A 13770-nucleotide genomic window follows, 5' to 3' on the forward strand; every position below is an offset into this window, starting at 1 on the left:
AAATCTATCAGGAAAAGATACAGATAACTGAAGCAAAAGTTACAGCTGGCTGTTAAAGAATAAGGTAAGCTCCTCTGTCCCAGGTCCAATGTTCAAAAGAAATTTCATTTCCATACTACATATTTGTTTCCTGCATCCATTTCTTGCATGTCACAAGTAATCTTATCATACAAGTTTCATCCAAAACACTTTGAATCCCAAAAAGTTTCTATCAACACCTTGAACAAAAATACTGCCATAGCTTACACAAATGATAAATGTAGCTCAAGCAACTACCAACAGTATGGTCAGACTCCAGCTTTGCTGGTAATGGAATGTTTTAGGGACAGTTTTTTAAAACCTTATGCAGCATCTTCAGCAAAGCAACCAGAGCCTTGCTTTCACTGGGTATGGAAGTACTTTATTAAAAAATATTATGATGTACTTAGCCCATCTTTCCAATTGCATCATACTGTCAACAAGATTTTAATCATTCTTCTCAAGCCCAGACAAGATTCCTCAACTATCAGTGTTCCCACAATGAGCTGTCAAGTATTACAACCCATGTTTGGAAGTATCTTAAAAGCCACTAAATTTCAACAATCCACACAGTAGCTTTAGAGAATTAGAGAATATATAATAAAGCAAGCATGGGAGAAAACAATAGCCTCTTCTTGCCAACTACTACTGTTTCTATTTTCTTCTATTTTCCTTTTTGTATTTTGGTTGTTCATAATAGTAATTTTTGCTGCTCAACATTCCCATCCATCACAGCAATTACTTATTAAGCTCACAACTGCTGACTAGAAAACACTCTTTTTCTTAAAATCTACAACTATCAGATTTGAGGTTTGGGTAATGAAAAAAATCTAATATGCCTATTTGCTGGTATTCCTTTTACATAAAAAAAAAAAAGAAGACGCAAACCTTAAGACACAGATTAACTGATAAACATTCTTCACTGAGCAAAAGAATTCCTTTTTCTCCCTGAAGATGGGACATGGCTGCCCAACTTGTGAGACTGGGCAATAGGAGAGTGTTGGTTATGAAAGACCTGCTTTGTTTTAATTGTTGCCATGAAAACTACTAAACATACAACTGAAGTGTGATCCAGGAAGAACCTAAAAAGGTTTTCATTAAGTGTTGCTCTGCATGGAAAAAGACATTATCATCAGTGTTCAAAGCTGTGAGAAGCAAGTTTCCATACAGTTTCTTTTTGGTTATCAAGACTGATTTTCTACTTTTCCAGAAATTCATGTGGCTCTTCAGAAATTCATGAGTAAATTAAAAAACATTGAGATTACTATTTAAACATTTACTTTACAGCTACATACAGCATTTGAACATTAAATCATATGTTCTAATCCTCCAGTCCACAAATATGAAACATGTTAACTGAAGCAGCAAAATTCCTTTGAATAACACCAGATTCCTGGAAGATATTAGTAAGCTTTTCTAATTACAGGGTTTAAATTTTTTCTCCAGCACAGAAGCTTTTAATAAAGTACTGCAAACTGTATGAATGCAGCAAGATCCTGTATGAAGGATCAACTGAAGAATGCCTTTACTACATAATAATCTATGCTTATTTAATAAATTACCAACTTAACAGTTCCCACAACACCACTTATGAAACACACGGCAGTGGAGTTTTTTTTCAGACACTAAATGAAAATTGGATACTGCATATTTAATTTTTTAAAAAACATAACTGGTGGATGAATATTAAAAAAATCTATTACATTCTTTTTTATCTTTGAACATCTTTATTTTTGTTTTCTGGGACTGCTCAAATATTAGCAGCCTTATTTGACAGAAAGGAAAAGTTTTAGATACGTATTATTTTAATTTTCCTGAAAAATGGTAAAAGGAATTAGTCTCAGAAGTTGAAGGCCTTTCAAGTATTTGATACAAACATACATAAAACCTGACTTAACTGTTAATGGCTCCATTTCAGATGATCTACATTTGAAGCATATAAACTAAAGTTTATATTGCATTTGCTTTAAACAAATAAAGGAAGCATGGTATCTTAAGCATTAGATTTAAAAATAAGAGATGACTTTATGGCTTAGGCAGAGTTAAAAGACATCAGAAAGTTTTACCTGTTGAGAGTAGCCTCGAAATGTTGGATTAACAGTTTTAATTCCTTGAAATAAACCCGTAGGAACAACAGAACCAGGCCTAAAGAAAAAAAGTTTTAAATATATAACTATACATAAAAAAAGCAAGCATTTAAGTGGAATCTTCTATCTTTACTGGGATCATAATTTTACCTGCAAGTCAGCTATAACACATCTAACACCAATAATATTCATCTTAACCAAACATAATATTGGTATTGAATTATTAACTATATAATTTTTTAAAAATCTGTCATCCAACAGAAATAGAGACTGTATCAGGCCTTTTATGCCACATTTCTTGTCAGAGAATCAGATGACAAATCAGACGTACTCTTGGCACTGTGCACAATTACGGTTTTTTTACCTTTATACTTATATTTTGAAGTATTTTCTTAGACAGAGATAACAGAAATTCCATATAAGGAAGTAAGAGAAACTGACAAAACATTGATACAGAATGACGGACACAGAGAGAATAAAGTAGTTAAACATTTTAGATTTATTTCTGGCAGATATAAACTTAGTTTTAAAAGCTTAATGCTACTTTGTATAACGTTTATCATCTATTTCTTGTCAGATCTCCCTTACTACAATTTACATCAATTATTTTTCCTATCTTTGGTAGATATGGAAAAAGAACAGCTTATAAGGAGTGTTTAAATCCTGTACATTAGTCTTTTCTTCCTTATTTTTAAAAGTAATTCTGTGATACACACAAAATAAAAATTAGAAACCTAGGACAGATTAATGCATCCCTTCATGACTCTGGAGTTTATTTATAATCGTTTTATCACCAAAATTATGCAATACCTGCTTTTGTGCCAGAGTTCTGTCATCAGCTTGAGGTAACTTTTACAAATTGCCGGTTTCTTATCTGTTCGGGCTAAGCCTCCGCAGTCAAGAAAAAAGTGCGTCAAAGGTGGGCTGATTAAAAGAAAATAGTATTTTTTCAGATTGTTAAAATACAAGAGGAAACCCCATTTCATACAAGATTATTAAAAAAAATAGTATTTCTATTATGTAATTGAACAATTCCATTTCCTACATCCTTAAATGCCGCAACCAAACATCTCCTTGTAGGATAACTTCAGCAGTACAGCAACACTGCTCCTCAAACATATCCTGACATTTGTTAAAGCACCACCATTGTCTGATGGGATTAAAACTTAAGGCAATTGCTATTAGCCATCACAGAAGTACTCATGTACCCCTACAGCAACAATCACCAGAAGCCTAGTCCTTAAGTAGCATCTTAGGTCTTCTTTTCTCTAGAATCCAATAGTGCCACATGATGTTTATTGATAAATAATTTATACTTAAATGATTATGTTTACTTCATGCAGTGTTATCAACTCATATGCTCTTTCACTTCTCTCCCTTCAGTCTCCCTTTTGAAGTCACAATCCCTCATATGGATTGGACCTATTTTCACCCAAGAAAGCAGATACCCTAACATACCTGCAAAATTTAGCATTTCTCAACAGAATCATTTCCTCATGATTAGATGCCTTGTCCACTTCCTTACCTTCTAGAGAGATTTGCCTCAGTTCTCCTCTCCCTCAACAAAGGATCTCAGTGACTTCTATTCAGCCCTGTATCCTGTCTTGGGTTGCAGCCAAAAGCAGATGTATACAGCAAGCATATATGATATATGCTCAAGTACTGTCCCCACCTAACCATTTCTAGTGCAAGAAACTTTAGAATTGGATAGTGGTTTTATCTCTTCAACTTCTGTAGGTTTCTCCTTCGTGAAGTTGTCTGGTATCCCCATGCGAGGACAAGATTTTCTATTCTAGCCATTCCTAGGATGATTTAGCATAGAACGTCCCAGATGCATTGTTTGTAAGGACTGAATTTGGACCTTTTGATTTTAACATGTCTCTTTTTTTCATTAGAGTTTATTCTTATTCATTTCCTTTGAGAAAAAAACAACGCACAAATTTAATAACTTTTATCAGATTTTTCTTCTAATTCCTAGAACTGCATATTTTTTTATTTAGGACAGTGAGGAATTAGAATGAAATAGGGAAAAACCTGAGTAGCCTGTATACCATAATACTTTTTTTTTTTTTTCCTATCAGTGACAGAATTGTTTGCAGAATATAAGACAGATTTAACAAATATATGTCTTCTTCCATGGTAGCGCAGACCTACAAAGTCCTCAAGTCCATCTTGAGAAAATGCACGTATAAGCAAATAAAAAATTACATTTACAATCATTTTGCTTACCAGTTGGAAAGAGCTTGTAAAGCTGCATTCATGTAACAAGTGTTTCCAATATTTTTTAATCCTGTTAGACCTGAAAAACAGAATGAATAGTCTGTTATTCCAATAGTCTATTAATCCGATACAAGACATATTAAGGAAAATACTTCATAGAAAATATGTACTAATTAAAATACTTATGTAACACTTCTGATGCCAATTATAATGCAGAGTTGTAACTAAAAGAAACATAGGACTCCTAAAGGAGTACTAATCCAACTAGAAGTAGTAATTAAGTGTTTTGATTTTGGCTGACTAAAACACTTGAGACAAGTAGACTGTATTTTATCTTACTAACTGTTGATGTTTTATGACAGCTGTAGATTGTAATTTAAAAAATTATTATCAATATTTAAGTTTTACTTGATCTTAAAGATTTACCTGTTCAGTTAAATTGTTGCTATGCTGCATCCATAACCGTTAATATTACCAAAAGATTCTCAAGGAAGATTTTACTCTTCTGTCTCAAATTCATGCTAGTAGTCAGATTACGGTGAACACTCAAAATCTACTCAGCATGTGATTATCCCAGAATCAAAATTATAATTATGATCAGTCTTTTTCTATGTCAATTATATGCCCTTATTTTTATGGACAGACCACTCAGTTTAGACTTCCCCACAGACTTTATTTTGAAGCCCAGATTGTTTACTAGCTTTGCAGACATCCACCTATAGTTTTTCCACACGCATAAGTTACAATTAACATATATTCTTTCAGTGATTATGGAGTTATGAAAAACACTCTCTAAATATTTGAGGAGAGGCTATTTAAACAAGTAGTAATTATCATAGTATCCCAATTAAAAATAATAATCTGAAACATTTGTTATTCTTAGTGTTAAATTAATGAAGTAATTAATTTCAACGTAAAATTGCTTTTGTATGAGAAAACGGTAACATTTATAAGCAAACAATCAAGAAGACCAGAAAACTTTAAATATTCAGCAATCAACACCATTAGCTCTATGCAATCCTTGAAGTATAACTACGCCGATCATTTTAGTCTGTGACAGAAAAATAAAAATTAAGAACATCCTTTTACTTCTAAAAAAGTTTGTTTACTTCAGTTGAATTTTCTAATACACAGAACTCAGAACTTTATTTTTAACAGGTTTTTCTGTCTCTCTGAATGGAAATAAAGTCCTGCTTCCCACATCTGAACCTGCACTCTGCCCTTCCAATTTCTGCTACAGAAAAGGACGATCATTCTTACTGAAATTGGCAAGTAAGAACAGTCATAGATTTTTTAAGTGTTTTTTTTTAATTTTATTTTTTTAACAGCAGAAAATATATCAGGAAGATACTCTCACTGCACTTTTCCAGCCTGCAGTGTTGCAAATGAAGTTTTTGAATAGACTTTATTTTCTTGCAAAGATATATTCTAATGTTTGCTTCATCAAAAGCATTTCAAAAGAAATTTTAAGAACAAAGTTCTTAAAATTTTAAGAAACAAAATTAAGAAATTTTAAGAACAAAGGAGCTAAAGAAGTTTTTCCTTTAACTTTGAGAAGCATATTAACACAGTCACATCAATATTACTGGAAACTTTAATGCAATTCTACTTGTATATTACTTCTATACAACTTACATTCCCAAAAATATGAATAGGACAAGAAGATATACAAATGCACACATTGGCAAGAGAAACTAACTGGGAATAAAACACATGGTTTAATGATTTAAGGGCAGATGGAAAATTAGTGGGGTGGTGACATCCAGAAAGACCATGCCAGACAACAGAAGGGGCAAAGTAGGTTTTCTGGCCAATGCCAGCAGACTTAGGAGAGGGAAAGCTGGTACTAGATGATTAAAGGAGAAGTATGAGATCCATAAATTAGAACAACTCTTTTATCATCACTGATGGAAAACTAACTGCCTTGGCATATGCACTGGCATCTCAAAAACAATAGCTTAACAATCTGCTGGTCAGGTTTTTCTAAGAAAATGGTAGTTAGAAATATTTTCTTTACTAACAAATACACATATCCTTTTTAAAATGATCCATACCAGTTTGAGACTTGTAAGAAATAACAGTTATCTCATGAAATGAAAAATTAAGGCTTCGCTGTTTGTGGTTTCATACACTCTCATTTTCATCTTCACAACAGTTTAATACTAGGGTAGGGTAACTTTTTATACCAGAAAGTTTGGCAGTGCATGAAATCCATTACTGAAAAGAAGAAAACAAAAAACTAAAACCCCATACTACAGGCTCAGAAAAGGGTTACCCAAAATGCAGGAAAGCATTCAAATCAGGAACCTTTTAGAACAGGAGAAAACATTGGAACAGATTTTAGAAAAAGATACTTTTACCAGAGTGGCTATGACACCAGCTAGACTAAACAGTACTCCAGTGCGCTTTCTTATTTTTGTTGGTGCTTGCATGGGTGCAGTACATTTATCACTGCAGCCTCTGCTCTAAAGGGAAATAAAGATTGCTGCAATAAAGGTGAAACTAAAAATAAAGGTCTTAGTTGGAGCAGAATGCCACTTAGAAGAGAACTACTATATACCTGGAGAACAGATTTGGAGACATACACATGCGATAAAGGGCAATATTGCTTTTATTACCTCTAGTCTTTAACTCATCTTCTTCCACTTCTATATCTAAGTCATCAAATACAGCTGCTAAAGGAATCTTCAGCGTGGGATTACTAGGTATTTTAAAATCCTTATAAGAATAAAAAGAAAAACAATATTGACTTATATTTATCAATTTTCCTCTTAAACTTATGTATAATTTCTCCAACAAATCTAGGAACTGAAGATTACGTGAACACATTTTGAAATCTCACTGCACATAAAGAATAATAGAATTCCACAGCTACCCTGATAAAGTTTACTAAGAAAAACCCCACGTTTTTGCTTTCTGATTAGCAGTGACAAGAGTGCATGATTTTATGACAACAGCTGAAAAATCAAAAAAGGCAAGTTATAGTATTTCTTTCCCTTGGATAACAAACAGTAAGCCATCACTGAAAAGCTAACACAGTAGTGTTAGTGTACATGTTTTTGATATGCCACCAGATGGCTCACTACATTTAACAAAGACAAATTAAACTGCTGGAAGCAAAATGTACAGAGAAACAAAGTATTAGCAGGCAGACATTTATTCTATGACAAGCTCTTTTTGTGAGTGCATAAATAAAAATTCTAACCAAAATGTTTGACAGACTTTACAAATTCTACTGATTTTTCTGTATACTATCCCCATTTTCTTGGAAGATTAAACCAGGTTAAGTATAATAGAACAGAAGTTCAGAGGTCTGAACCCAGCTTTGTATCAAGTCACAAGAATTTCTAGACAACAGAAATGTTTAAAAAAAAATATTGCAAGGGTACTATTCCAATTGAGCTGCTGGAATTTTATGAGAAAATTCTCAGATTACATTCATATTAAATATTAAACTTTTATGTGAAAATACTAAAGGATATTTCCTCTCTATGCACCAGAACCGACCATCTTTCTGCCCAACCTGTGCATTATGGTATCTCTTCCATAGCTCTCTGCCTCAAGCAAAGCAATTTTAGAAATACTGTACTTGTACTTGTGTCAGTTTTACCTGAGTTGTCATTTTTATATAAGTACATTAAATATGCAATAAATAACACTTTTTCAGATACATGCATGATACCAAACAATTATACTTAAGAAATTACAGTATAACTTTCTCCAAGACAACACTTACCTAGAAAAAAGATTATCAGAGTGAATAGTACTGATGCCAGTAAAGACTAATGTAACCAGAAGATAACAAAACAACAATCCAAACCTAAACAAACCTTGTTGAAATTGAAGGACAAGAAAATAGCATATTTCAAACTTCTCTGTATAACGTCTGCTTTGCTCATTTTCTCCTCTAACTTGTCTCCAATACTAGCTAATGCTTAATTCATTATCTTACTCTTCAGCTACTATGTTAATTGTTAATAAATGTGGAGTTAAGAAGCTAAGCACTTTTACAAAGTCTTGTCATTGACATCATAGTCATATAAAACACTACAGTCTTAAGCCTGTGTTTTACTCGACCAATATGAACTTTCCAGATACTGGCCATATTTTTACTCCTTGGCATATTTATACTCCCTGGCAATGCTAACTGCCATAGAACACTAATAGCATTCTCCTGATTTCTAGTTTCATACATATTTTTCCACATGCATCTAACACAATATGTTTGTCATTCTACACCAAAATTACTCACATATACAGAATATACACAGGTTACTACTGCCTTCTTAGCAAACTCTTGCGTAGTAGTTACATTCTTAACTATTCAGAAGTGTTTGTGTGTATACCACTCCACTGGAAAAATTTTCCCACACACGTATACATACACAAAAATCAAGACCTTTTCAGGCATTTATCAAAACTGAAAACTAGACATGTTTAAACCTCAGAAACTAAGTTATAGAATCCCTTTAAGTGTCTTATATTACTAGCTCAATGAGGTTAACAATTAGCATGTATTTCTCTAAAAGTACTGTGCTTGTATGAAAAAATCTCAGGCAAGTATCCATAAACATATGCTAAGGCATTCTGCACCTCCCTGAAAGTTAGCCAGCAATTACTGTAATGAGCTTTGTAAATAACATTTTCAAGAGGTGACAGAATGGGGAAGCACAGGTGAACTATTCCAATCTTGTAACCTCAGATTTAACCCTGTGCTTTTTCTGTACCTTACAGTTTATTGTAGATTACAAACAAGACAATAAGATGAAAAGAGCATTCTTCAGAAGCATGCAGTACACAGAGACAGAACATAGAAGCTGGGCACTGTCTTTTTAAAGAAATTTTATAAAACTAGAAATTAATAGAAAGTTCAGCCACAAGAAAGAAGGAAAAGTCAGTCTCTCGCCTGAGAGAAGACACAATGTTTACTCCAAAGCTACAGCTGCCTTTGTTTCATTAGGTTAAAAAAATACCTGAACACTATTATCTTGTGCTTGGTGAGACAGTCTTGCATTTGGTAGTGGAGAATGAGATCTTAATTTTCTATCCAGGAATACTTCCTTACTACAGGCATAACACCAAACACGGAGTGTAGTAAGGTTGACAGTTAGACAGTGTTTTGTCTCCTAAAACAGAACAAAAACCAAAACTGCAATTCAGAAATTTCAGAATAATTAAATACTGTTACATGCAAGCTAGAACAGAAGTATTAAAATTTTAGCTCTTTCAATAGTGAAACAAATATGTATGTTAGAATATTACAAAACACCCATTCAATTACTGAAATTTTAGCACAAACTATCCAACACTCATTTTTAGTACAAGTCACTCAAATTAGCAACAAGGTACAATCAGAACTTAAGCCACTGTCATATCTGATATGCCTCTGTGTAATTACAAAGATAAGAAAGCCTATCATCAGACATGTTACAATTCACAACAAACCAATTTTCCAGGAATGTCTGCTGTTGGTCATAATGGCAGCTGCCTCCTCTACAGTAAGGGCAGTGTCTATTTCTACTGGTTTACTGCAGGAAATTCAAGCTATTTAACAATCAGTCAGAAGAGTAAGATAAGATTTTTAGTTCAGTTACAGCAAGAGGTGCTCAGATCAAAACAAACATTCTAGACTCAATTAATTCTGTTGACAGCTTCATACCCTAAAGCAATATAAAAATTTGACAGATGGAGAATATTTTTACTGTTCTAATCTTCATCTTTCTTTCTTTAACCTCTTTGCTTACTGTATGATTGTGTACACAGTTGCTATCATCCTCCAAATATTTCCACCAATCCTTCCTGTATTTCTTCCTTATACATCAGCACCAGTCAGGTTTATAGACAATGAGGGATTTGCTACAAATTAGTTAAAAAATACAACTGCTGCAGGAAGGCCTGAATTCCTCCTCCCCTCATTTACTAAGGCCTTGTACAAGTACAATGTTTTTAATATAAGCTGTAGGCTACCATTTCATTAGGCCCTCCCCCTACTAAAAAACATCAGAAACATCTGATGATGTAAGTATCTCAGACAATTTTAATCACGAGCATATATTTGTTTTGCAGTTTGAGCTGCATAAATAATTACAAGTCTCCAGAGCAACAGCTTATTAATTTTCTTGAAGTGGACACAATGAACATGATTATCTGCAGTACAGGGAGCCTTGCCGGTAGAAACTGGAGTGAGCAGAAATAAACTGATTCATGTCAACTTTGCTTCTCTCATTTTAGTGAGTTTGAGATTTTTACTGAAAAAAAAAAAACCCAGAAGAGGGCTTACTATCCAGAAATCAAAATTAAGTAACAAGAAAATCAATACAAGGGTGTCACTGACAGCAAGCAAACTATCTATTCCCTTTCTTTTACCTGGCAGGTACATAACATTGCTAAAACAGCATGTAAAGCAGGAATAAACTACCACAGAAAGCCAAGAGGTATGAAATTATAGACAACAAATTCAGGGACCATCTGTTCCCCAGTTGCACTACAAGCCTCCCATTCGTGTATCTTTTGCAAAGGCTTTAGAACTGTGATTCAGCTTAAAGAGCTGGCAAAAAAACTCAGTATTTATATAATTTATATTAAAGCACTATTGATTTGTATAAATATGAACTCTTCAAGGCCCTGCTTCCAAAAAAAAAAAAAAAAAATCAGGAGTGGTGGTGCTTCTTGTAAAACCCTGGTATATACTATTTTTTCATTTTAATATTCACCAGGGGGGTTTTTTAGTATTTTTAGGGACCAAAAATTGCTCAGTGGGAAACCTTAGGTGTATTTTCTGACAGATGAATTGTAAATTGGTGCCAAGAACGTCACTTAATCGGGAAGTCAGCAATTCTGAAATAACATGTTAATAAAACTGCCATCCCTCTGTCCTCCATATATTTGGTAAGAGAGAATGATGTATCTCATTTGCTTCATTTTGGCAAGCATTCCACTTGCACATGTGTGTGCACAGAACAGACAGTGAGTTTAAGACCCAAACAGATGCACTCAAGCTGTCCAACCTTGCAAAAAAACTTAGCCTGCTGGGGAACACAGTGCACACGCTCCACTGCTCCTACCAAGCTGAATCCAAAATCAGGACATCACAGGAAAGGATACGCTCAGCTCAGTCTACAGGTTCTTCATCTGTAGCCACTGATCAGGGAGCATAATGCAGAAACAAAGCACCTGTTTCTGGTTATTGATACTTCCCATCTTACACTTGTTCAGCTCTTATCTTCATTAATCCAACTTCCCTCCTCTTATCCATCAAGCAGCCACAATCCTAAATTAGACTGAAGTAGTGAAGCACTACGTATCAGCTAAAGTACTCAAGAAATCTTTTGTCCGTGCATCTTGAAAATCATCAGTAACTGTTGCTCTTTTTTTAAGTCTCACCATGTTCTTTTGAGCACAATAATGTCAGAATTACAGAAGTAATTATGCAGCTGCATAAAGACTGTAAACTCACATACTCCTAACTTAGTAAGACTTGCTTCTATAGATGAAAAACAACCATAGTTAATCAGATTTCCAAAGTTATGCTAACACAGGTTACTGACTTCACTTAAATCAGTAAAAAATGTTCTCTAACTCTACTTCACTGCTTCAAGTAGCTTTATTACTACCAAATACACATACCTGGGAATGGGTGGTACTGTGATCAACATGGGATTCACCACAGCCAACATATGTACACCTATTCTGTTGAGCAGATATGAAGAAGAGAATTATACAGAATTAAAAAGCAGTGTCAAACAGGTTTACAGAATAAGAATATACTGCAAGTCCCTTTAAAATTCACTCAAATTTCAAACTTGCAGAGTCCTACACAAAACAAGAGACATGCATGGTGTTAAAATAAATATCACCTAAAGCAAATAAGAATGCTGCAAGATTTGACTCAACTCCTCTCACTGGTGGGCAGTGTTAAGACTTTTAATGTGTTTGGAATATAATTTTTTGGCGATTTTGATATATTTATTCAGATTAAAGTCAACATGTATTTTTTACAATTCATGATTTGGTAGAAGTTAGCCCAGTGTCTAAAATACTGAATTGCAACAACCTCAGAACATGACACATCTTGACAAAAATGCCCGTATGCCCCTATCTGCAGCGCCTATTTATCAAAGTATTATTTAACCATAGAGTGCTGGAAGCTCTTGTGAAGTACTTACTACATTATAGTTATAACATGCAAAATAACTGTGGATTTTAGTTGTGCTAATTGCAAAACATATTTGGCTGAGTTGAGTGTGGAATCTTGCAGCTGCCAATCTTCAAGCAATTTTCATTAATTCCTCATTTGCATGAGTCAAGACAATCACATAAAAGGGTACAGCATGTTATCTGTATAACTCTTTAAGCACGTTAATTTATACAATCAAATAGCAGCTGAACACAGTCAATTTTCTATATTAAATAATCACAGATACTTGTTAAGTGACAGTTAACATGCTGGGATCTCACCATGTTTTTCTACTGAAAAAGGTGAAGGCAAGATGCCAATTCATCCAAGAGGAGATACATCACAGCATGATGCTAAGTGTCCTACTGCAATTACAATACTCTCCTATGGAAATGTTGGTATGAAATTGAGTTTTTCAATAACAGTTTAAGAGCTTCAAGTGAGAAATAAAAAACATGTTTTAAGCTTCACAGTATTTCCCCACCTGCCAGACTGATGCATCCCTGAACACCTCTTCCTACTCCCAAGAGGGTTTTTATATATAATTAAACTCCAAGCCATCTAACAAAAAGACATTCAAGACTGTTTCTTTCCCCCTTCACTTCTATCTCTTATTGATAGAAGGAGCAAAATAATCTGATCTCTTAACTGTTACCATAATTCACTTAAAAGAAAACTAATGAAGTAGATTTTTAAAAATACTCATACATACACCTAAAAGTTGGTATCTCAGCCTAGATATCTTCCTGACAGGACTTAGACAAAATTTGCAAAGAAATTAATTCAAGCCTACAGAGTAACATTTCAATCTCTGGAAACAGCTGTATGTCTGAAGAACTCACAAGATGTTTTAAAAACTAAATTAGCTACATATTTTCCTGTTGATATCACAGATCAATGAGAAGCAACATTTTCAGAGTCTTTTTTTTCTTAAAAATACACTGAAAATTACGTTTTTTGTAGACAGCAAGAAGAGCAAGACAAAAGCATATTTAAGGAAGAACTATAACCAAGGTAAAGAATGTACAACTAGTTGTACCAAGTTTGTAGAACGTTTATACAAGCTTTTACAAGTTTCAAAATAAGTCTTTTCTTTGTTTTGCTTAAGAACAAAAAAGTCAAGAGTATGCATTTTTATGCTGTAAAAAGTCAGCATTCACTGCTAGATGTTATTAGTACAAATGCTAAGAGAGGCTTATAAAAAGTAATTTAATTCAGGAATAACATTATTTTTCAGATCTACAGACCTGGGGAACAGATTTTTAAAAA

The 13770-nt window shown here is 33.7% G+C and overlaps 1 protein-coding gene across 7 annotated transcripts in view; it reads right to left on the reverse strand.

Annotated features, from left to right (window-relative positions):
* The window catches only part of USP33 (ubiquitin specific peptidase 33), a 44222-nt gene that overhangs the window by 22731 nt on the left and 7721 nt on the right, over positions 1-13770 (reverse strand). For all 7 annotated transcript variants that reach the window (XR_012629848.1, XM_074876328.1, XM_074876332.1 and 4 more), the window contains exons 5-10: positions 11952-12014; positions 9299-9451; positions 6944-7043; positions 4335-4404; positions 2916-3029; positions 2085-2163 (exon numbers count right to left, since the gene is read on the reverse strand). Coding sequence is in view for 6 of the 7 variants with exons in the window: in XM_074876328.1 (XP_074732429.1) it covers positions 2085-2163; positions 2916-3029; positions 4335-4404; positions 6944-7043; positions 9299-9451; positions 11952-12014 (579 nt within the window). In the remaining variant the exon portion in view is untranslated. The remainder of the gene's footprint in view (positions 1-2084; positions 2164-2915; positions 3030-4334; positions 4405-6943; positions 7044-9298; positions 9452-11951; positions 12015-13770) is intronic.

This window comes from Strix uralensis, chromosome 8 (assembly GCF_047716275.1).
Source record: "Strix uralensis isolate ZFMK-TIS-50842 chromosome 8, bStrUra1, whole genome shotgun sequence".
In the NCBI taxonomy this organism is placed as follows: domain Eukaryota; kingdom Metazoa; phylum Chordata; class Aves; order Strigiformes; family Strigidae; genus Strix; species Strix uralensis.